Source organism: Enoplosus armatus, chromosome 20 (assembly GCF_043641665.1).
Source record: "Enoplosus armatus isolate fEnoArm2 chromosome 20, fEnoArm2.hap1, whole genome shotgun sequence".
NCBI classification, from domain to species: domain Eukaryota; kingdom Metazoa; phylum Chordata; class Actinopteri; order Centrarchiformes; family Enoplosidae; genus Enoplosus; species Enoplosus armatus.
Window position 1 is genome coordinate 12,057,472 of NC_092199.1, and position 23,873 is coordinate 12,081,344.

The 23,873-nt window shown below is 40.2% G+C and overlaps 1 protein-coding gene across 1 annotated transcript; it reads left to right on the plus strand.

Moving 5' to 3' along the window:
• Window positions 1–698: 698 nt before the first annotated feature.
• On the plus strand, window positions 699–22,464 carry wdr90 (WD repeat domain 90). The gene is made up of 43 exons (XM_070927361.1): window positions 699–711; window positions 853–944; window positions 1,369–1,545; window positions 2,138–2,276; window positions 2,419–2,589; window positions 3,174–3,300; window positions 3,584–3,651; window positions 3,935–4,047; window positions 4,217–4,453; window positions 4,537–4,599; window positions 4,710–4,778; window positions 4,908–5,018; window positions 5,237–5,382; window positions 5,496–5,553; window positions 5,822–5,940; window positions 6,865–7,026; window positions 7,155–7,285; window positions 7,389–7,505; window positions 8,068–8,303; window positions 9,066–9,202; window positions 9,614–9,744; window positions 10,086–10,216; window positions 10,540–10,701; window positions 11,196–11,324; window positions 11,943–12,076; window positions 12,173–12,213; window positions 12,426–12,551; window positions 13,333–13,497; window positions 13,610–13,692; window positions 13,781–13,883; window positions 14,154–14,275; window positions 15,962–16,118; window positions 16,277–16,467; window positions 16,675–16,843; window positions 17,116–17,239; window positions 17,431–17,602; window positions 19,427–19,549; window positions 19,962–20,130; window positions 20,444–20,574; window positions 21,129–21,272; window positions 21,862–21,978; window positions 22,100–22,184; window positions 22,307–22,464. The coding sequence occupies exons 1-43, from the start codon at window positions 699–701 to the stop codon at window positions 22,462–22,464; spliced, it is 5,553 nt and encodes a 1,850-aa protein (XP_070783462.1).
• Window positions 22,465–23,873: the final 1,409 nt, after the last annotated feature.

Here is a 23,873-nt window from a genome sequence, read left to right on the forward strand (position 1 = left end):
AAAATTAAAAGGATATTTGTTTATATTGACTCTTTCAATGTGTGATAGAAGCAGTGTATGAGCACTGCAGGGTGGGTAATTCATTGTATAAGAAAGTAGTGTGTGTAGGGTGTTCACCATTTCACTTAATATAAAATATGGCTAGAATGAACAGTAGGAAAGTAAACAAAAACCAGTCAACAGAAAGTCTCGGAAAGGTTGTAAATTCCAAAAGTTAATTTACACCAGAACTTTATGCAGTGTCTTCTTTACAACCCTCTACTATTTGCTCTCATATTCCAAAATGACTGTTTCTCTCTGGTATTCCTTTTGCTCTATGAACTTCATTACCCAGAAGCGCCAGGGAAAGGAACGCTCAGACGTCATGAGCGTCGTGCTGTCGTTGGCAACGGCGGAGGCTGGAGCGGGAAGGATATAACTGCTACACTAAGCTCTTGGTGTCAAATCCAAACTATTGTTTATTTGGTACCCGGTAGAACTGGAAAAGCCCTCGCATCTCATAATGATGTGGAAACGAAATGTTTTATCGTTGTGACCTCTGAGAAACGGAGAAGGAGCTTTCCCGGACATGTTGCTGTCTGTTTGCTAGCTAACATCTCTAAATTGACACTAGTTAAGTTAGCTGCTCGAGTTTTAAGAAGTTGCAGCAAGACTGAGACTTCAACAGGTGGATTCCCCATTTGCGGTATTCGCTATCAATGGCCTCCAAAGGTAAACTTAACTTTAAAGTTTTTAATTGAAGTCGCCAGGTATGGATACATAAAAGTATAGCAACAACAAAGACTATGAAATAGAAGCCATAACTTGAAACAACACATTACCGTATTACTGAAACCTGTTTTGACTTCGCAGGTTGGCAGCATCCTTATGTCAACATATTCAAACATGTAAGAGTTGAAGACTGGAAAAGGTCGGCAAAAGAGGGAGATGTGTCGACACACACGGTAACTTTGCTACACACTATAATTGTGATATTTAAAGGTATACTTGACCCCCAATCTATCACTTGACTATTAAACACCGCTGCTTGAAAGGTGGCTGTAAAGAGTTTGTAGGTTTGTCCTAGAGCTTGAATTTCATGTCGGCTACAGAGTATTCAAATAGTGACCAGTTTTCCCTCAGAAAAAAAGAATCTGAACCGTCATAAAAACAATTAAACAGTCCTGCTGAATAATCCTCTTATCCATGTCGGCTTAGTTTATCCAAACAGTAATATGTTGTCTAAATAAACAGCTTTTGTCTCAGTCCTTGACAACTGCCAAGCCTACACAGGGTGATTGATTTTGGGTTAAGTATCACTTTAAACCTTAAAGTATTCAGACAAAGTTAGTTTACTTTATGTCCACTTTCCATGAACCCCCCCTCCAGAACAAGACACTGAAGTGTTCAGTGTTCCAGATCAGGGGTCCTGTTCCTGCCAACAGCTACATCCTGGTACCCAAAAACAGCAGTCAGTCCCTGGGGCTGACAGGGCGCTACTTCTACCTTCTCTTCAGGCCCACCCCTGGCAAATACTTTGTGGTCCACCTGGATGTTTCTGCTGAGGTATCAGACCTGATTTTATTGGATGATCCTGGGCATGTGTTTGTGTGATGAAATCAAGAGTATCAATAAATCTATGCTATCGAAACGATCTATCATTTAACAAGTTCATATTTTTATTGACAGTCATGTGACTGGAGTTTAATTTTAGAGACTAATCCACAGCTTTGCCCTCTTATCTTTCTCAGTAATTCTTTGACATTTCAAAGAGTGCCTTTTCAACGTGTTGACATTTCTATCTAATTGAAATTCCGAAGTGGGAGCAAGTACTCTTCAGATTCTCACCTTAAATAGCATTCAGTTGTGTGCAAAAAATTAAACTTCCTCTCTTTACACTCTTTGAGCTTCTTTGTTCTAATTTATATAGGTAAATCCAATTTAATTGGCTCAAACCCAATTAATTGGCTCAAACCCTAACCCTAAAAATAAACATTTTATAACTGGCCAAAAGAAAACCCGAGCAAATTGCTTAGTTGTGAAATATGCAACTTTTATCTACTATAAATGCCATTTATGTGGTTTAAAAAAAAAAAAAAAAAAAAAAAAAGGATGACATTTTCTTTCCCTCTCTCTCTCTGTGTGCTGTGATATGAAGGAAGGCCAAGTGGTCCGTATCTCCTTTTCCAACATGTTCAAAGAGTTCAAGTCCACAGCTACCTGGCTTCAATTTCCTTTCCTGTGCGGAGCTGCAAAGGATTCAGTCTATGACAGCACGGCCAAATCCGCGAGACATGGTAAATTACATGCACACAACTGCAACCGTACTTATGTAGACTGTTCGTATGCATTTGTTTTGATAGTTCATTGTACTTTTGTATATAACGTAAATAATCGTAAATGTACAGTACTGGCAGTATTTATATTTATGTGGTCCAGGTTTGGTGGGTCCAGCCCCCACTTCAATGCGTTGGACCTGTCTGATGCTGGATCTTCAGTACACACTCTCTCTCTACCTCAACCGCTGCTACAGTCACCTGAAGAGCATCAAGCTTTGTGCCAACATGACAGTGAAAAACATGTTTACCAGTGACCTGCTGCTAGATCCAGGTGAGACAAAGTTTAGTTTGCCCCTAAAACTATGGCTGTCTTTTCCTTCTTTTTGTGATAATGACATAGATATAGTATGTATCATATATGTACACTACACGTGTCTTCTATATGTGAATACCACTGGTAGTTTTCTACTAGTTTCAGGTGATATCATGTGGATAATAAGAGAAATGCAAAAATGTACCAATATATCTTCTTTGATATAGAAAAAAACGGTGACAGTGTTTTTCATTATCACAGACTCAAAGTATGGCTTCATTATTGGAGCCCTGTCAATATTAAACCCTTACTTATTATTATTGGTACAATTTCCCCTCAGGGATCAATAAAGTATTTCTGATTCTGATTCTGATTCAAACCACTCAATTCCCTTGGTAAAATATGTTGAATACTGGGAATATTTTGAGAAACTTTTTTGTACTTTAGTCTGAAAGATATGTTCTTCCTATACCTATCATTCCATGTCAGGTTCAATCACACTACATCCTCAGATTTCTGAATACACTACGCAGTGTCCTCTTTATGCATGTATGACATCTTTACCTTTCTCTTCTGCTTTCTGCAATTTTCTCTTCCAATAGGAGTTTCCTTCAGTGAAGCCAAGCTGATGGGTCTGGCCTCTTCTCAGGGAACAGGTCCTATGCCCAGAGACATGTCATTTCCTGTGCCCAAGGGAGGCTCCTGGCATGACCTTTATGATTACATCAGGTACGGTAACCTCCCCTGGTTACAGAATGTACGTCATTGGAATTATGCTAAATGCAAAATCAAGGACATGTAGCTGTAGAAGAGTATTTTAAGGTTGGATTTTTACTGTTGATATTACAGAGACACTACTGGCAGTTATATATCACTTTTAGTTTCTCAAAACAGCAGTTGTGTGAAATAAGATCTGCAGTCTATATTGTTATTGATTTAAGAAAGCTACAGTTACCTGCTTTATTACAGTGTGTACTGCTATGTAGTCCCTCATCTTGTCCTACCCCAACAGGTTTCCCTCAGAGGGAACAAAGTTACCCTTTGACTCCATTCAAAAAGGCAATCCCAGGCCTGAGGCTAGTAAGTCATGACATATCACACTGCTCATCATTCTCATCATACAGCATTTAAAGCTTTTTACTGCCCTAACACACTCAGTCTGACTCATATTTTTTTTCTGCTCTTGTTAAATATTTTTTATTATTTGTTCATCAAAATAAATTAAAGCCTTTGGAGCTTTAAAAAAATCAGTTACAGGACAAATACGTGGGATCACACATTTTCTTTTAGCCTATGCACTTCTAGGTGATCCTAATAGGAATGTATTGTAGATGACTGACTCTCATGTCCCCTTATATCCCAGGATGTGTCTCCAACCAAAGAAGCCCCATTAGAGAGGAGTCTCGTTGTGTCAACCTCAGCAAACCAGTTCAGGATCGTGTGTCCCTCATCCAGCAGATCACCACTCCAAAATTAGTAAGACTGATAACATTTAGTGCTTTTTTAAAAAAATAAATTCTCCGTGATTTAATCAGCTTGAATTTTGTCTGTGAAAATATGGCAGATGGTGAAGCTTGAGCCTTTGTATTGCAAATATAGTTTCCTAGGAGACAAAGAAGTCCGTTTTCACCTCCTGTTTCCTTAGCTCCCAAGGAATCAAACCTCCATGGTGACGAGCATACCAGAGCTAGGTGTAGTTTCCACTCACCATAAGGATGACTGGCTTTGCTATAATGATGACCAACATCAGCAGGAGTCAACATGCTCCAGTTCACTCCAGCTCATATCCAGGCCACCTTGTGATACTGTTGATGAGGGAGTTCATGTGTATGTGCATCCTGACGATGGCTTCAGCAAACATGGGGAGGAAAGTGAAGAAGAGGTGAAGCTTCATATTGATTGTAAATTGTACATTTAACCAAACTTGAAAGCTTTGAAACACTGTTGATCTTCTTATATCCTCAGTTTGTTTGCACTCCTGTTCCACATCCTGTACATCTATCGTCGTCCAAAGAAACCAGACAGCAGGTAAGAAATGGGGACAGTGGAGATTGAAATGAAACCAGCTGCTGAGACATAATTTGTTTAAGAGCTCATGACAGATATTTGCCTTTTACTTTTTCTACTCTCCTTGTTAGAAGCTGCTTCCAGACCCGATTCTCAGGCTCAATCGAATCATCGGCTTTGGAGGAGCCACTAATAAATGTGTACGCTCATTTGGAGTTCAACCCTTATCAGGCTGACTTCACATACATTGTGAAATTGAAGGTCACGAATAAAATGCATTAAATCAACGACAGATTTAGGTCTAACAGCTGAACTGTATTACACTATAGGCCCTGTGGACCAAATCGGGTGATGCAGTGGTGTATCCCTGTCACGCAATTATCGTCTCTATGAAGATATCCTCTAACCAGCAGAGATTCTTCATTGGCCACACTGACAAGGTAAACGAGCTGTAATGTGTTGTGCTACCTCCGCTGCAGAATCTCTTCCAATGTGTAGGATGTCACAGCTGATTCTGGCAGCATCCTAAATAAGGTACTTTGGTGATTCACCTAATTCTTGGCCTTCTAATGCAGTTGCATTCAGTAAAGAGAGAGAATTTATACGTGTATTCATTACAAAAATTGAATGAACATCTGCCCATATGTTTTCTTTGTAGGTATCTGCACTGGCCTTTAATGGCAACACAACACTGCTGGCCTCAGCACAAACTGGCAACCACAGTGTAGTTCGAGTATGGAACTACCACAAAGGAAACTGTCTGGCCATGTTTACCATTCATGCTCATTCATTGTCCTCTCTTAGGTAACCAACTGCATATACACACATGCACTCACATACACACATTTATCTAATCTTATGTTGAACACTGTTCACTCACTAAGTTTGTCTTTTTTTGTCCTCTTTGCATTTCGAAGCTTCTCATATGGCGGCAGTATTCTCTGTGGAGTGGGTAAAGACAGCCACAGTAAAACAGTAAGTAAATAAGCAGTTTTTCCTTTAGTAAGTAACAGTAACATGAAAATTCAAATCCTCAGTTTCTCATTTGTGTATAAAGGCAATTAGCACCAGTTGCACTGTAGGGAGAGCCATGGGTGTTATTAGATCCAGATGAAAATTGCTAAGCAACATCTCATATCATTATTTAGACTGATGCTACAAATTGCTCCCCTTATTAGTCCATGACTCAGTAAAGCTGCGAGCTGACTGTCTCTGTTTGTTGTCCTAATTCAACTTTTCATAGATGGTGGTGGTGTGGAACACGTTGAACGTTAGTAAAGGTGGAGAGGTGTCCATCTTAGCCAAAGCACACACAGACGTGGACATCCACACCATGAAGGTTGCCTTCTTCGATGAAACAAGGTACCTTCCCTTCTCTGTGTTTGTATTTTTGGTTGTGCATTTGTTTATTTAATGTAAATGTAAACATGTGGATAAAATTGGTGCTTTGGCTCTGTTTTATCTAATGCTGACAGCCAATGATCCACACATTGCACATTCTACATATACTGTATAATGTCATGTTAGAACAATGTTTGCGTTTATGAATGTTTACTCCTATAAAGATACTATCATTTTTTATATACTTCCTTTTATACTTTTTATATGTATGTATGTTGGATATTAATTACTATTTCTATTTTTTGCACATTTTCACAGCCCATCCTCACCTGGTCATTCCTTATTTTTCCTCTCTATAGCCTATGCTTAAGCTACCCCATTAAGCATAATATTTTAAATACTAATCATAGTGATGGAACTGTAGGATATACCAGTGAATAATTTAAAAATAAAGGCAGTCACCCCAGCGGATGTCAGCGGATATTGATAAGTGACGGCGGCAAATTTTTATGTTTGCGCCTAAATTAAAACATGCTTTCACTGGGTGGTAAATAGTTGGATTAAATAAGCAGTTTTTCCTTTAGTAAATCAGGCGCAAGGAGCTATTATAATAATTAAAATAAACGCATCCTTCATTTTTGCGTTCTCTGGCTGACACTTCTTGAAATACATGCAAAATACAGTTCTAATGCGCTAAAATGGTTTGATTAATTACCGTTATTGGCTTTTTACTCACAAACCTTTTATTGCACTTTCAGTAACGAGATTTTACTCGGCAAACGGAAAATCTACCCACATTTGGCACCTGCCGGGTGTTAACAGGTACTCTTAGTGCCGGAAGGTGTTGAAGACCTTGGTCAGAGAGTGGGAGAGCTAAAAAGGTTCTAGCTGCAGGAGTAGGAAAGAAATGGGCCATGGGTTTATCTGTGAGTTTGCTGGTTTCAGGATGGTGTCATGTGGTCGTGACAATATTCGCCTGTGGCGAGTGCGGAATGGGACCCTCCGCTCCTGTCCAGTCAACCTGGGCGAATACCACTCAATGGACTTCACCGATGTGGCGTTTGAGGAGGGAAACTCTTCCAAGCAGCGTCTTGATGATCGAACGCTGTGAGTGAGCAAACCAGTCTACGTAGCATTGGAAGAAGTATGAATCTAATTTAAATCACCTGAAAACGTTATTATTATTGTTATTATTAAAAGCTTACTATTTTCCCTCTGTGATTGTCTTCCCATAGATTTGCCAGCAGTCGGAGTGGCTATATCTTTGAAATCGACTACAGCAGAGTTGTTATCCGAAATGTCAGGAGGCTGTTACCTGCACAGCAGCAGCATTCAAACCGCAGGGAGAAATTGACTTTTAACACAGGTGTGTTTGAAATCAATCGCAGAGAGAAAGTGTTTGGAAAACTTTGTAAAGAGCCTGTGAAGACATCAAGGTGTGTGTGTGTGTGTGTGTGTGTGTGTCCCAGGTCCAGGTATTGCCATCAACAGCATCAGTGTGTCCTCATCATTCTGTGCCACAGGCTCTGAAGATGGTTTCCTGCGGCTCTGGCCCCTTGATTTTTCTGCTGTCTTCCTTGAGGCTGGTAGGCACAGCGGGCTATGGCATAACATATTCCTGCAGTAAATAAACAAATGAATAAACAAATGGTAGCCGTCGGTTCCCTCTCCACAGGCAGTGATATATATAATCTTCAGTTCATGTATGTTGAGATAGTTGTTTTCTAGTTTTCAGGTGGCATGTCTGTTAGGTTGCATCATTCCTGGTTGACACAGTGCCAATAAACTCAGTTAAAAACAGCTAGCAAACTGGAAATTAAGGGTTTCAGATGTTTGAAATTTCATCGCGTATCACAATTAACAAAGTAAGTCCAGTAGTATCGCACGTTGCTAGTCGGCATAAGATTTTCTGCTCCTCTCAATTAATTTTTAAACATTAACTTTTAATGTTGTGAATTTTGCTACATTTTGGTACTACAAGCCAGGTTGGTGTTTAAAATAATAATAATAATAATCCAAAAAATGATGATTAAGCATCTGACACACACACACACACACATATGGGATATATCTTTGCACTCTCACGTCCTCACACAGACCAGAAAATCTATTTGGAGAACAACTCCGACACATGTCATTATTTTCCAGAGCATGAGGGACCTGTGAGCCTGGTGTCAGTCTCCTCAGACAGCCTTCAGGTCCTGGCAGGCACCTCTACTGGTAACCTTGGCTTCCTTGATGTGAGCAGCCGTTGTTACAACACACTAATGAGGTCACATACAGACACTGTGCTCGGCTTCAGTGTGGATGGCATCCGTCGGCATCTCACCACAGCCTCTTCCGATGGCACAGTGCGCATTTGGAATATGGATTCCTTGCATCAGGTCAATCAACCCCACATTTACATGTTTTCAGCAACTATTATAACCTCTTTATAATAATCCAATCCTATTATTTGAATGCTTTATTATTAAATATTCACCATGTTAGCCGGCCTCAAGGGAAATAATTTTAATCTTGCCATAATTTCATCTGTGTTTCATTTTGTTGAACCAGACAGAAGGCTCAAATCTATGTACACAATCTCTTCAATTTATAAAAACTAGACATTGTTGTGGCTTTTTGTCAGCTGTCCTTTCTCTGTTAAAGCAAGCCCATGCAAGGCTCTGTTTTTGTTCCTTGTCAGACTGTTTTGTGCTCTAGAAAAGGAGAGATAGTTGTTAAGGTTTAAAGCCCCTATATGTAGAAATTCTATGTGATATATAGCATCTTTCAATTTAAACTTTTGAAAATTAAAAAATTGACAGTCCTGGTGAGAATTGGTGTATGGTAATGTGTTACTTTCAGCCCTTCATTCAAGTCAGAAATGATCAAATGCTACATATAGGGGCTTTAACAGTCAACTATAAAACAAATTTAGAAGATATTGTTATTATTTTACTATACACTTCCAACTCACCAGCAGCAAACTAAACCACAAAGCAAATTATTTGGAGTAACTCATTTAAGTAACTGCAGTGTGAACTTGTTTTTTCTTTCATTCTTTTCTTTAAACTAAAGTAATTGACATTGTGTCCATTATCATTGGTTTACCACTGGCATATTTACTGTTTAACTAAATGTCTGTTGTTGTCTCCTGTGGGTAGTTGTATGATTTTGTGTCAGAGGACAGCCCCTCCTCAGTGGCTTTCCATCCCAGCGAGCAGATCTTCTCTTGTGGCTTCAGCTCCGGCATCGTCAGAGTTTTTGATATCTCCAGCGCCAAGCTGCTGGCTGAACACAAGTACGTCTAAACTAACGAGGAGGCTCCAGCTCCACCAGTGGCTGTAAAAGCTTTCGTGGGCACAATTATTATATGCTATATTACATGTCAAGTTGTTTTCAATTACTGGAAAATACTGCTCGGCTGGCCAGTTGCGGGCGAGCTGTAAGAGTTACGATATGGTGCACTGATGTTATTGATGTTGCTACTCATATAGAAGATGAGTACACTATAAATACACTATAAAATGACTAGATCGTAAACCTAATTGGCACTGATGATAAAGGCACACATTGCACTCAAATGAAAATGGGAAATTCTCCCTGTATGCCTTGTGTGTCGGTTGTGGTGCCATGACAAAGCTTTTCGAGTGCGTCTTCCAAGAGGGAGTAATGACTGCTTTTTGTGTTTTTTGCATGTTTGTTTATATAGGCAGCACAGAGGTGAAGTGGTGGGTCTTGCCTTCTGTCCGGATGGGGAGTTTATGTACAGTGCTGACTCCCAGGGCTCTCTGGCACTTTACAACGCCTCTGAGGAAGACCACAATGTGATCAGAGTTGTGTGTATGTATACACACTCACAAACCAATGCATAAACACACCAACTTATTTCAGTACATTGTAGGTTACACTTAATGTTAACTTAAATTAGCTTAATCATATAGTAAAACATTCATACAGGTGCAGTATCAGATTTTATTAGCTAGCCATTCCATTACATAGATTGTATGAAATTAACAACACTATGAGATAATTCATACATTTACTTATATGTAGTGTATTTGTAATTAATATCATAAATTACTCAATAGTTTACCGGTTTGCATCACAGACACAATTTAGCATATTATGCAGCCCTGTTCAATATCAGTGTTGTTTGATAAACTCTGTACCCGATTGGCTAGGTAATGTGGTGGCCCGGGGCACTGAGCGCGCTCCAGATGCCCTCACAGTGAGCAGTGACAGCCGCTGTCTGGCTTTTGTCGGTCCCTCGGAGTACATTGTCACCATCGCTGACTCGCGGTCTCTGGATGAGGTATCTTGCACCCTGTCACCTTACAGCACCATGCCATTTGTTGCATTGCTCAGGTAAATTAAGATCAGATTTTACCTAGGAGTTATGAAGGAGTGGTGAGGCAGCATCGCCCTTTGGTTATGTGGGATTCTCATTTTGGGGTATTCCCCAAAACTACAGTATATACCATACAGAAGATGTTCCCAAGATTAAACTATATGTTCCCATTCTAACCAATTAAAATATTATTGTCAACTGAGCTTTGGAGGTCATGTTGTTCTGGGTTCTTATGTCTTACTGTATGTTCTTAAGTGTCCACATTGACCCTTTCCATCTCTGTCTAGTTGCTCCATGTAGATGTGAGTATTTTGGACGTAGAGAGCCCCCGTCTTGATTCTGCACTGAAGGTCTGCTTCTCTCCGGCCTCCACTGCACACTTGTTGGTCGCCACATCTGCCCACAAGATCCTCTGGGTTAGCACCAAGACAGGCCGTCTGCTCCGAGAGGTAACACTGCTGAACAACACATTAGCAGATAAATGACTTGTTGAGAGAGTCCAAGATCGAGAAATTGCTTTAGACGTAGAAAGAGACTGAAATAGAGCTGAGTCTGTACCCTGCCAATTCTGTTACTGTCATTACATCCTTATATTTAGAAAAAATATAAGTCAGGATTGTAAATTTAGGTACTTAATTAGTGAGACCATGGTTAGGCCATTCTAAAAGGTCACATACTAAGATATGGCATAGTTATAATGAAAAAGTAGTTGGGTTTTGAGAATAGTAAGACGATGGTTGTTGGTTTGAGCGAAAACTAGGAGCCATATAGCACTACATAACAAGAAGCTCACAGGCGAAGATGAATGTGGAAAATATGTCTGTAAAGCGAAACAGGAGAGTAACAGCAGTAAGAGTTTTGACATGTGCACAGTCATGTAATTCTTTTTTTCAACCATATGGTGGAGTGGTGGTTTCTGACTGGGTTTCTGTCCTCCTGACAGGTGTCTAAGGTGCACAAACACCAGTGCTCGTCCCTGGCTGTGAGTGACGACAGTCGATTCCTGCTGACAGCTGGACACAAGACTGTGAAAGTGTGGGCTTATAACATGCAGCTCAATATTGACTCACAGGTAGAGTTTATATCTTTTTTTAAAATGAGTATTATTGACTGGAATATAAACTACAGATTCCCTGCCACTGCTTTATGTATTTATGTAAGTATGAGTCAAATAATCATCTAGTTGTTAATGTGACTGAACGCAATGCCAAGCGCTTTGACACAGATTTCAACCTGTCGATTAAAGCACACAAATTTACAATTTAAACGTCTTGTGAAAACAAACAAGTACAAAAGGCGACTAACACACTTTTCTTGATTGATTGATCGTTTGGTCTATAAAATATCAGAAAATATTTCACATAAATCACAATTTGAAATGTGCCTGTTGAAAGATTCAAATTTGTTGTTTGGTCTGACTTACGGTTCAAAACCTAATTCAGTTATTCAGATATTCATTTAACTATCATGGAAAACAAAGATAAACAACAAATATTCACATTTGAGAAGCTTAAGTGAAATGTTGTCATTTTTGCTTGAAGAACTACTAAACTATTACTCAATTATCAAAATTGTTGCCAATTAATTTACTGTCTTCTGTATTCTGTGATGATGCCATCACAGGTCAGGTGATTTCATGGTGGTTTATGTTGTGTCAGTAGTAACTGCAACAGGTGTTTCTCTGTACCAGATGTTCATAGGCCACAGTCAGCCCATCCGCCAGGTGAGCTTCACCCCTGACCAACTGGGCATAGTCTCAGTGGGAGACGCCATATTCCTTTGGGACTTCCTGGCACATCCTATTGACTCTTTGACTGACAGCCGGTAATAACCCCATTGCATGTTTGAATCTTGTTATTAATGTGTGTGTTACACTTTGTAAGTTTTATTGGTCTGATACACTCCATCTTCACTCAACAGTTCACCTCTCAGAGTGAGCTACATCTCAGCTCCTCAATCAGGTAACTTCATAGTCATGCTATAATAATATAAGATGTACCTGATGCAAATGTTCTTACTAATTACAAATAATTTGTTGGTCCTGTGTTTTCATACTATTTTGTTATTTTACCTACCTGCCCAGGGACTACAGGCAGAAAATAGCAATTTGCTAAAAACCCAGTACATTACATTTCTCCTAGTTTTATATAAGGTTAATGTTCACTGTTAACAGTTCAACCAGACGCTCAAATGAGTGGAGTTCAGTTGTCCAATGGGATGCCTCGACAGACAGCGCCCCTCCCTTCCTCATCGCCACCACGGCTGGACACCACCACCCTTAACCAGGTTAACCAGGGGGGTAAGTTCTCTACTTCAATTTTAAATTACCCACCAGCACATCCTATCTATTATTAACTGCATGATTAGCAGTCAAAACCGAAAACTCTTTTGTACACACATTTGTAGCTGATGTCTTGCTCAATTCTGACCAATCGCATGTTGCATGAGAAAAACAAGATGTATTTACACGAATCCGCCTTGGTATTCATAACTTAGCAATGACTTGATGAGTTCACATAGTTTCGGTAGCTGAAAAAAGAGCAGATTTGCATCTATACATTAGGAACCCCAAAATATTGAATTTGCAATGATTTAGGTGTAACACCCCAATTCCACGTCATTTTTTTCAAGTGCCAATGTGACTGTTCAGCTGTAAAATTTATAAAGGTGTCCAAATATGGGTAAATGCCTCTGCCTAGGCGTTTCCCTCAATGTGTGATTGACCAGTCCTTTCATTAGTTAGTAGACTTTAGACAATGGCAACGTGACAGAGTTGTAGTGTTGAGCAGTGCAAGAAAGAGAGATTCATGCTCTCGTAGCATTCAAGATACATTATCGCACTCCAGTTGGAAACAAACTTACCATTCGATTACCTATTGCACTGAAGGAGGAAACACTTCCTCCACAGGGTTTTTATTGATTTTATTCTAGACCTCGCCGGTGTTGCATCTCTTGCTAAAATATAAAGTATTTGATCTCCTATGTCATGGGTTTGAACGTGAACATGCTGATAGGCATTGTGGCTGGTGTGATCCCATCGCAAGATAGTTTCTAGCTTCTCTCTTGTTTCCCTCCTACAGCTTTGGGCTCCTTGTCTATTTGTGATGACACCCCGACCATCCCAACCGTTCTAGTCCCAGCCACTGGTTCAGGTCCTTCCTCTGACCCCAGACCTGCCATCTCCTTCCTCAAAGTCACAGAGCTGGTCAACATGTCTCCCCTGAATACCAGTCATATGGACGCTGGTGAGTGCCCCACTGCATTGTTCGGCATAAACAGTGAACTGACTTTCTGTTGTTTTCTCTCCTTTATGGGAGAATTAAACCGTCTCTATTTTTTAATCATTTTGTCATTTAGTTGAGTTGAAAGGGAAGAAGCCAGTACGTCCTGATTGTTACAGGCACTTTATCCCACGTTTCAAGACCTCCACTCTTGATCAGGTAAAGGGCACTTTTTATAATGATAGACTATACTCACTGAGTGTGTTGGTTTGTTTGCTGTCCCATCTCAATGTTTTCTCTCATCCAGGCTGCTGTGGCTCCCCAACCAGGAGAAGAAGGCATAAAGCTGAAAGCAGTGATTGGCTACAACGGCAATGGGCGTAGCAACATGGTGTGGAGCCCTGACCAAGGTTATCATAATATACTGAAAGTAAAATTAAAACAAAAACTGTGTGGAAAAAGTTCTAATTAAGATTTAGATATGAACTATAGCTTGAACATTGAACACATTATAACTACACAGTCTGAATACTGACTAAAGCTAGACTGAGTAGCAAAATTGAAACTTAAATGGAAAAATTAAATGAAATACACGAAACGCTTTGTCTCCCATGTCAGCTGTTAAAGATGGAGGGACTGGTTATTGTTTTGACCTATCCAGCCATTGATTTCTGTTGCAGGTTTGTTTGCATACTCGTGTGGCTGTGTGGTGGTGGTGGAGTACCTTCATACAGGAAGTCAGAGACACTTGCAGGGCCACAGCGAGGAGATCTCTTGTCTTGCAGTCACAAATGATGCGCAGGTACTTTACAGTTCTAGTCTTCACAGTTATATAACAGTGATTTAAAACGCAGTATGTGGGGAAATGATGGGGACAGTAATGACAACTAATGTTACTGTCTTCTCAGTTGGTGATGTAGCTATAGGTGACAGAGCAGTAGTTTGCCAATTATTTTTTCAATTAATCCCTTTGTCTATGCCATATCAAAAGATGGGGAAAAATGCCAACAATAACTTGGCATTTTTGTGACGTCTTCAAATGTTTTGTTTTGTCTGATTAAAAGTCCAAAATCTAAAGGTATTCAGTTTACCATTATATCTGACAAAAAGAAGCAGCACATCCTGCCATTTGAGAAGCTGGAACCTGATACTGTGTAGCATTTTTCACAATTTTTGCTTGAAAAATTACAAAAACAATTAATTGATTATCAAAATAGTCGCCCGTTATTTTTCATCATTTTTACAATCAACTAATGATCAGTAAATTACTCGAGAAGTTACAAATCGTTTCAGCTCGACACATCACATCATTTTTAGCGAGCTGCAGTTTCACCATCTGAAATGAAAACTGTCGCTAATCAACATTGATTCTCAGAAAGGTAGCGTCTTTACACTCAGCTGAAGACTATTGCTTATAGAGAGAATCACCTCTCTGTATCATTTTAATATTTGAAAAGTTAAGAGAGGGGACTGTGTTTTTAAAAAGTCCAACAGAGTGGTGACTCTTTAGGGAAATTATCTTGAATGAAAACGATAATTTGAGACAGGTATACCACTTTGAACATCTCTATTAGACTAGAGAATTTTGTTAAAAGATTAATGAGAGACATTAATGTACATTTATGGATGACACGACTGCCCTAAAAAAGCAGAGAGGGAAAGTGAGCAAGTGGATAAGCAAGATATAATGAGTGATCAAGAAAGGTGATATCATGTTTGAACAGAATACACAAAAGAAAAACGGATGTCTTGTATCATAGTCTCTATAAGTTCTTTGCTGTACTGGCAGGAAACTCTGTTGAGCATGTGTGTGTGTGCAGATGGTGAGAACATTTTTCCATGTTCAAGGGGCATTACAAGGTTAGCTCAGCTGGGGAACAACCCATATATTTCAGGTGGTTGGTTAGTCACCACAGAGGATCGCTACCTCAGAAAGAAAATGAAGTCGCTCCAGTCATTTGACAGGCAAGAGGAGCAGAAGGAACATCCGTTCTCACCAGGAGACAAGAGAAGGGCATATCTGATCAGGAGATGGATGCACTTTCACACTTTATTGTGCTGCTTGATTGGTCAATGTTGCTTGAGCACTTGTCATGGGAAGGTGTCAACGCTCAGTCTTGTCTTAGAACAGAAGTGAGGCTCTGAACACACTTCTAATGTGTCAAATAATCAAAACAAAGAGTTATAAATGGCCAAAGGAAACTCTCAAGGCTGCTTCATCAAAGTATTAAAGCAACTGGTTCAATTTAAATGTCTTTGTTCGACACAGTGGGTTACGAGAGAGGTTTTTTTTTCTTCTAAAAGTCTTCACAAAAGCTATTGGATCAGATGTCTGTGAATCATTTCTAGGAAAAATTCAGACTCAATCTTCGGACCTGAGAATTCCAGGGTTATGAAGCAATTTTCTCATGTACGGCATTGGTCCTGTGTCTTATGGAATCATAAGTTAATATGAAGGTGATCTGTGTCTGTGTTTCCTCCTGTCCAGACACTGGCATCAGCAGCTGGCAGCAGTAATGGTAGCAGGAGCCTCATTTGCATTTGGGACGTCCAGAATGGAACTTGTCGCAATACCATCTCCTATCACAGGGGGGCGGTGCAGAGTCTTGCTTTCTCCAGGGACGATCGCTTCTTTCTCTCTGCTGGTCAGTAACATTTGAATAGGATTACATCCATCAGTCATGAGCATTTCCTGTAAATGTAAATGTTCTGGGTCACTTGACATAATTGATTAAAATACAGAAAATGTCTATGGCCAATCAAGTGCTTCCACTGACCACTGATTCTTCCCGATGCTCCGTAGGAGACTTTTCTGACCCAGAGGTGGCTCTGTGGAGCAGTAAGACCTTCCAGCTGCTCTCCAGTGTGAGTGTGTCAGGACCGATCCATGACGCAGCCTTCAGCCCCTCAGCAGCCAGCCAGCTGGCCTGTGTGGGCAGCCAAGGGGCTTACTTCTGCCTCATCCACACACATGACTTGGATGTAGACCTCAAGGTAAACGACCACAGAAAAACACACATGATAATTTAGGAAAGAATGTATGTGTTATTGCCAAAACAGGATCCACTGATCCACTATATTGGCTTAAAACCGTCTTAAAATGCCGTCTTCTCAAGTACATTTATCACATCAAAACTCTTGTGGTATTGAGGTTGTATTTGATTTGGTACATGAGGGTTAACCACTCCGTCATCCTTGTAGGTCCAGAGGGTGAAAGCACCAGCAGAGATGGGTGATGTGGAGCTGACGGCTCTGTGCTACCATATGGATTCCTTTCTGTTCACCACCACCAATCGAGGACACGTTTGCGTCTGGGACGTTAACACACAGCGCTGCTTCATGACCTGGGAAGCTGATGAGGGCGAGATCGGTACAAATGGACCCCTCTGTATATTCTAACCATCTAGTTTGGATAACAATGTGTTTTTAACTAAATGCTCTTAATGGTTCATGCAGAAAAAATACACAAATAATTTTTCGCTTCTAGTTATTTGTATTGAATTAAGGAGATTAAGAAGCTTTTTATTTCACTGGGTAAAATTGCCTGAAATATTGATGTTAATTTGAGTCATGTGGTTTACATGTATTTTAGTCCTTGGTTTCTATAAATGGTAATTGGATTGATATGGTTTGTTGGTGTAGGAATCCTGCTGTGTCGAGGGAACCGTCTGTTGACAGGCAGCAACACCCGCTGGTTGCGACTCTGGGAGGTAGAAGCTGTACAGGGCTTGAAGCCTCAGGAAAAGGTCCCCAATGTGGAAGACAGGTCTGTAGCTCATTGTCTTATGATTCTTCCTGTGTCTTATCGAGGCAGTCGCCTCTTTCTTTTAATTATCTTGTGTGATATATACATAGATGCCATCATGAGTCAACCTGTTATTACCTAGCAGCAATTATATAGGTACACCTCTGGGGTAAGCTTAGTGAGATTTTTGGTTCCCTGTGTCTCTCCTTCAGTGGGACCATGGTGGTGTTGGAGCAGGAGATAATGCTGGATGGGACAATGGTCAGTGCAGCATTTGATAACGTAATGGACATGGGCATCGTTGGCACCACAGCGGGAACCCTTTGGTACATCAACTGGTCAGACAACAGCAGCACCCGACTGGTCAGCGGGCACAAGACCAAGGTACCAGTGGGAGCTTTGGGAAGTGAATAGTAATGCATATGCATATCCTGTGTCTCCAGCAGGGGCTGCAACATACAGCTTATAACTTGTTGAGTTGTTCGTTTAAACATTTAAAGCAACAATTTTGACAATATGTTTGAAAATGTTTGATCCTTACAGTATATTAGCATAGTCCTCATGGGTTGATGGCATGGTCTGCCCATGCCGGTGGTCCACACATACTTCCCCATGGAATGTTATACCTGTTATCCGTGATATGTCCCCGAGTCACCTGTGGTTTCCCCAGTTCAACCGTGTAGTCAACCTGATATGGTTGACTACCTGAAAATATAGTTAGATGGCTTAATTAGCTAAATTTAATGCTAATTATCAAATGTTAGCTTGCTAACATGCTAAACTAAGACGGTGCTTTATACATTATACCTGCTAAACATCAGCCTGTTATCCTTGTCAGGTTTGCGGGCTGACGTTAGCATTTAGCTCTAAGCATCACTGTGCCTAAGCACGACGTCATAGAGCCACTAGCAAAACTGTAGAATCTTAGTCTTAGTCTTGTAACGCACGTTGTTTCTATAATTGCACTGTTCAACACTACACAGAAGTTGGCAAGTCGACATTCTTTTAACTCTAACTCCCTAATAGACATTTCTCGTGGAGGTCATTTACACTTGTCAAACAATTGCACTACTCATTAAATACTGTATATTGCTTTTTCTGTGCGATATACCTGATGTAGCACATCTGTTTCCCTGAAGGTCAATGTTATATTTTTATATATATGTTTTTATTTTAACTGACATTGGTGGGGGTGGTCTTCATTTCAAGTAATGAAGCCCACCTCCACTGTATTTCCACTGCGGGAAACGCTGCTGAAACAGAGACATCATTAATATGATTACTTACACCTGCTTTTCCTGCTGTTGTGAAAGTCTGCAGTGAGAATCCGTATTAGTGGCCTGTCAATCACACATCAAAGGCGAGCCTTATATGAAGTTTGCAGCTGTTCAGGAGAGAGCGTTTGAACCAGGAAATAAAGATGATAGAATCAAAGTAAAGACACAGCAGGGAAGCAATTAACAGTTGCTGATGACATTTCAATGAACTGATGGCAACACAGCTAACACCTGTTTACTTAGTTTGTTGTTGTTGAGTTTCCATTCATTTTCATTGGGAAGATAAAAATAATGCTCTAGATCTTAGGGGGACTGAAAACATTTCTCCACTTAATTGGTTTCTTTTTGTCAAAGTCAAAGGCATAACTAAGTGCTTTGCCATTAGGGCTCCTAGACTGTGGAAAGCCCTGCTAGAGCAATAAATACTGGCCAATTATTAGTGTCAACTTGTTATTATTAAATCACTTTCTTTTTTCTTTTTTTTATTATGCCCACTTTTGACATTATGTTTTCTGTTCTTATGTATTCATATATTTGTCTATTTACCTATTTCACTGGTTTAATATCATCCTGAATTGTTTTGGTTTTTTGCCTTTATATGAAACTCTACATATAAATTTGTGGAAATATAAGTGGCCCAAGTTACTTGTAATGGTATTGATGAATGAGAGGGTTGACATTTAACAATTTCCATTAGTTTTTTAGTTTTTTATTCATTTGCCTGTCAATGTTTTGGGTTACTACACATTCAACATTCATTATCATGATAACCGTTTCTGATGGAATTTGATTGAAATAGCATTGATTGTTGATTGGGGCAAGAGGTAAAGAGAAGAAAAAGAAACATATTTCTGAATGCAGCTGGAGTGTGATGTGACTTGTGAGGAAGCTCTGTTCTCTCATTCTTTCTGTACTCCTCTCTGTTGTCCAGGTGAACCATGTGGCGTTTAGCTCTGACGAGAGACATTTTGCCACCTGCAGCGAGGACGGCAGTGTGAGGGTGTGGTCAGCCCCCAGCAACGAACTGGTGGTGCAGTTCCAGGTGCTCAACCAGGTGAGGGAATACACTTCAGAAACATTTTAAATTAATAGGTGGGCCAGGTCCAATATAAACATGTTCCAATGTCCATTGAATATCTTAGACTTCTGTAAATTTGATGGAGAAGTCATAGACTGAATTTTACAAATTACACAAATATGACAATATGTACAACTTTATTCACATATTTATTACACTATTCGGTGGTCTCCTAGTGTTTCTACTATATAGCAAGTTAAAATATTGTGGCGAAATGAGAATGATTACGCCTTTTGATTTTTGATTTTAAGCTAAAAAATAACAGGTGGTAAAAAAGGCAGGTGGTGTGTGGCAAGATGTCATAAGTGGGTACAATCACAGCCACTGTGCACCATAACAGAATACACCCTTTAAATAATACCCCCGCCTGTTTTTCTCCATGGATCAGGCCTGTGGCTGTGTGTGCTGGAGCCCTTCTTCCAGTAAGGACAGTGCATGTGTGGCTGCGGGATACAGCGATGGGACCCTGAGGATCTTCCGGCTTGCCTCCTCAGAGATGGAGATGAAGCTCCATCCCCATCACGTGGCTGTCACTGCCATCCAGTACTCTGCTAATGGTGAGAGAGGACAGCAGTGCCAAAAACCTGCATCACCTGTATTTACAATGATGGTACTACTTGCTTTGGAGGACTTACTTTGTGATGAAATGTTGTATTTCTATTTTTTGGGCGACCCCACTTTGCCTCAGCCTTGTCTCCGTCTATTTCTTTTAGTGATTGTTTCATGTTTCATGAATAGTCAGGAGAAGAACTTCCCTTTGAACTCAGAGACCCATGATCTAGCCCATGTGCTGGCACTAAGTTTTGTGTTATATTAAAGCTGCTACCTTCCGTCCAGTCTGCCTCTGTAACCATCTCTGGCCCCCTACAGGTCATGTGATCCTTTCAGCGGGGAAGAATGGTCTGGTGGCCGTCAGCAGCCCAGTGAATGGAGCGACTATCCGTGTCATCAGGGACCACAAAGGAGCGCCGATTACCACCATCCAGTGTGTGAATGAACAGGTCAGCTCACTGAATCAGACCAAGGAGTGAAGCTTTGACGGAGCTTAACATGGCAGCACAATAGAAACCGTTAGAATTGCCCCTGAAGAGCAACATTTACAGTGATCGACTACAAAACATGATCCTGAGAGGGCACTGCTGATGTGTTTCTGCAACAGCAGTCACTTATCAATCACTTATAGGTGTTGCTCTTTCCTGTGTATGTTCAGTCATGCAGGCAGAATAATAAAACAATATCAGCCTGATTGTCTATTTCAGAGGCATTGGATACATTTAGTCTGTCTTTATTCCTGAATAGGTATACATATATGTATCTTAGAATTTACCTTTTCAAACCTGCTTCACTTTTCAAATGCAGAAGGTGAAGAATTGTCTGACATTTCCTCTCATCAGCTCCCCACAGCTACAGAGGACAAGGTTATGGATCTTATGTGATGCTATTTCAACACAAGGACAAAAGTGCTCTCTGATATTCTGCCTTTTGGTTCTTGTGACATTCTATGACATTTTTTCATCAGCATGTGTCTGAAGCTGTGCTACCTTCTAATCCTCAGTGTGAAAATTTTGGACTGGAAGGAAGCGAGATGTGGTTGGCTGCCAGTGGTGACAGACGCGTCAGTGTGTGGGCTGCTGATTGGTTGAAGAACAAGTGTGATCTGCTGGACTGGCTGACATTTCCTGCTCCGGCGTATTTTGGGGTACCGTCTGTATTTTAAGTAGCAGTACATGGTAATGACTAGAAATGTCACTCCAAATGTTGAGTTCTGCTGTGGTCACATCACATCACATTACATTTCCATTCAACGATATTGACCTTACAGAAATGTATGTATCTTAAACATGGATGTAAACAGAGCAGCAGGATTTAAAGGAAGGAAATGCTTTCAACATGGCCGTTACACATACACATATACAGTATATACATATTGGATACACACAAGAGTCTTCATGGATTCATGTTTCTACCTATCTCTACCATTACATATGGTGCATGTACCTAATTTTCAGTTTTAGCTGTATTTATTTATTTATTTGTGTCTTAAAATTTGTTTTGTGGTGATGGACGTCACAGCTTCAGGTCCATTATGTGGGCTATGCTCAGGAAAAAGACTGGCTAAGCCCTTAGTGCTTAACACGTTTCCCTTCAGCCTATTTTATTCTAAATGCATGTGCTTGTTTCATTTAATATTTTTCAGCATATTGTCGTAGCCTGTTTTGGTAATCACTGCAAAGAATTAAGCTCAGTCCATGTTTGACCAATATTTTTGTAAACCCTTTGTGCTGTAGGATGACAGCCCACCTCCCAGCCTGGCTGCCTTCTGCCCGGCAGACCCCAGCCTGGTGGTCTACACTGGCTACGGAGTAGAGAAAGAGCTGTCCTTCTACAGCCTGGCTAAAAAACGGGTACTGTAGCTCCCTCTGCTTCACTCCTCTACCACTGTGTTGTAATTTTCTTCTGAACCTTTACAGGGAAAATGTCCATAAATGTGTGTGTAATTCATATAATATGATTTTTTTTTTCCAGATAATAAAAAAGATTGCCCTGCCCCACTGGGCCACATGCTTTAGCCTCTCCTGTAAGAGTCAACTCATAGCTGTGGGATCAAAAGGTAAACTCAGATCCTGTTTTTTATGACACATCTCCATATGGAGCCAGTAAAGAAATTTCAGTAGTGTAAGTTTGGAGCAAGTTTGTAATAAATTTCTCACTTTATGTCTCATCTCTCATCAGAGCGAGTGTTGAAGTTGATCCATTCAACCAGCGGCAGGTTCCAGGACTTCCTGCAGCACAGTGACTCACTGCAGACGTGTCACTTCTCTCCCTCTGGGACGCTTCTTTTCACTGTCGCTTATAATGAGATCCTGCTGTGGGAGGTGCAGGGCCTCTGAGGGCCTCAGATCTGTGTTTGCACCTCAAACCTTGTAGGTTTATCCCCTCTCACAGGTGCCTAGTTTATATCGTTAACTTTGTCATTTTATTATTCCGTAGATACTTTTTTATCAATCAAATATTTCTAGGGAAATAGTTTGTAATTTGTGGAGAAGCTTTGTATAAGATTGAATTTTATGTTTCATGTGTATGGTTTTAAAATACAGCCATTTTCAACATGTTGAAGGGATTGTTATGCATGTCCAGTCACTTCACGGTGTTTGATTATTTATTTTAGGTTTTCCCTTGTGAGTTCGAATGTGTGTGAATACTGATGAGTGATTAACAGTTGTTGTCATGCCTACTGTTTTTCAGTGATAGATAGAATTATGGTCTGTGGGCTGCTCTGGGATGGGATGTTGTTTAAATAAAAAGCAGCATTTAAAATTACAATCCAATGTACGATGATTCCAACAATACTAGGATGGTGCACACACACATACGAAAGGACAGACTGCTACAGCCAACGACATTTGTATTTTGACTTTGTCTTTCCACCAGAATGAGGGAGGACAGGTGCACTGTTCAGAACATTTTGCGTGAATCTTCTCGACTTCCTTTCCTTCCTTTCTGTCACAAGGACTTGTATTCAGGCTTCCCAATTTGAATGACGGTCTCCCTGATTACCAGCACTGGGTCACTCTTCTGTCAGGGATTTTCATCAGTTTTCCACTTCAGTATTCAGAGATGTTGCATACACACTGTAGATAATGATGACACCCAGTGCTGCAAACTCAGAACTTGCCTTGCCTTCTCAGTTTTAAGTGATAGTTAAGGTTAAGAGATTAGTCTGTGTTGACATTATTATTTTTACATTTTTAAAAAAAGAAGCAGTGTGGGCTTTTTTTCTCCATGGATTTTTTTTAGGAAATATGAAAACCAGTCAGAGGTTGAGAGCATTTATTTGAATACAAAACCTGCTGGGAATATAAAACAAGATTGCCCCGCGGGCAGAATCATGGCAAAGAGGGGACAATTATTGAAAATTATGGACATGTTTGTTACTGATATCTATGTGAGCAAAGCTGGAAAACAAACACAGAGAGTGTGATATACAGCTGATGTGAAACCACATTGTTAAGAGCTCAAATTATCCTCTCCATTTATTCTCCAATCAGTCTCTTTTCTTAAAGCAGATGTGGAGGTTAGAATCCAGGTGTTGAAAATGACCCTAGAAATGACAGTAATTTCATCAAATGATACTACCCTTTACCCTTCCATCAGGTAATACAATTATCTTATACTATAAATAACGTGTTGTGGGTGTGTGTGAGGTTCTCTGATGGATTGTCTTTCTGTTCATTTACAACATCCCCACCTGTCCTTTTTACATTCATATGTTCTGTTCATGTTTGAAGCAGCCTCTGTC

What these genes read in the sequence shown, in the direction of transcription:
- wdr90 (XM_070927361.1), top strand. An exon ending in ACTCGCGGTCTCTGGATGAG is followed by an intron (nt 10,217 to 10,539) that starts GTATCTTGCACC and finishes ATCTCTGTCTAG; the next exon opens with TTGCTCCATGTAGATGTGAG. An exon ending in CATCTCAGCTCCTCAATCAG is followed by an intron (nt 12,214 to 12,425) that starts GTAACTTCATAG and finishes CACTGTTAACAG; the next exon opens with TTCAACCAGACGCTCAAATG.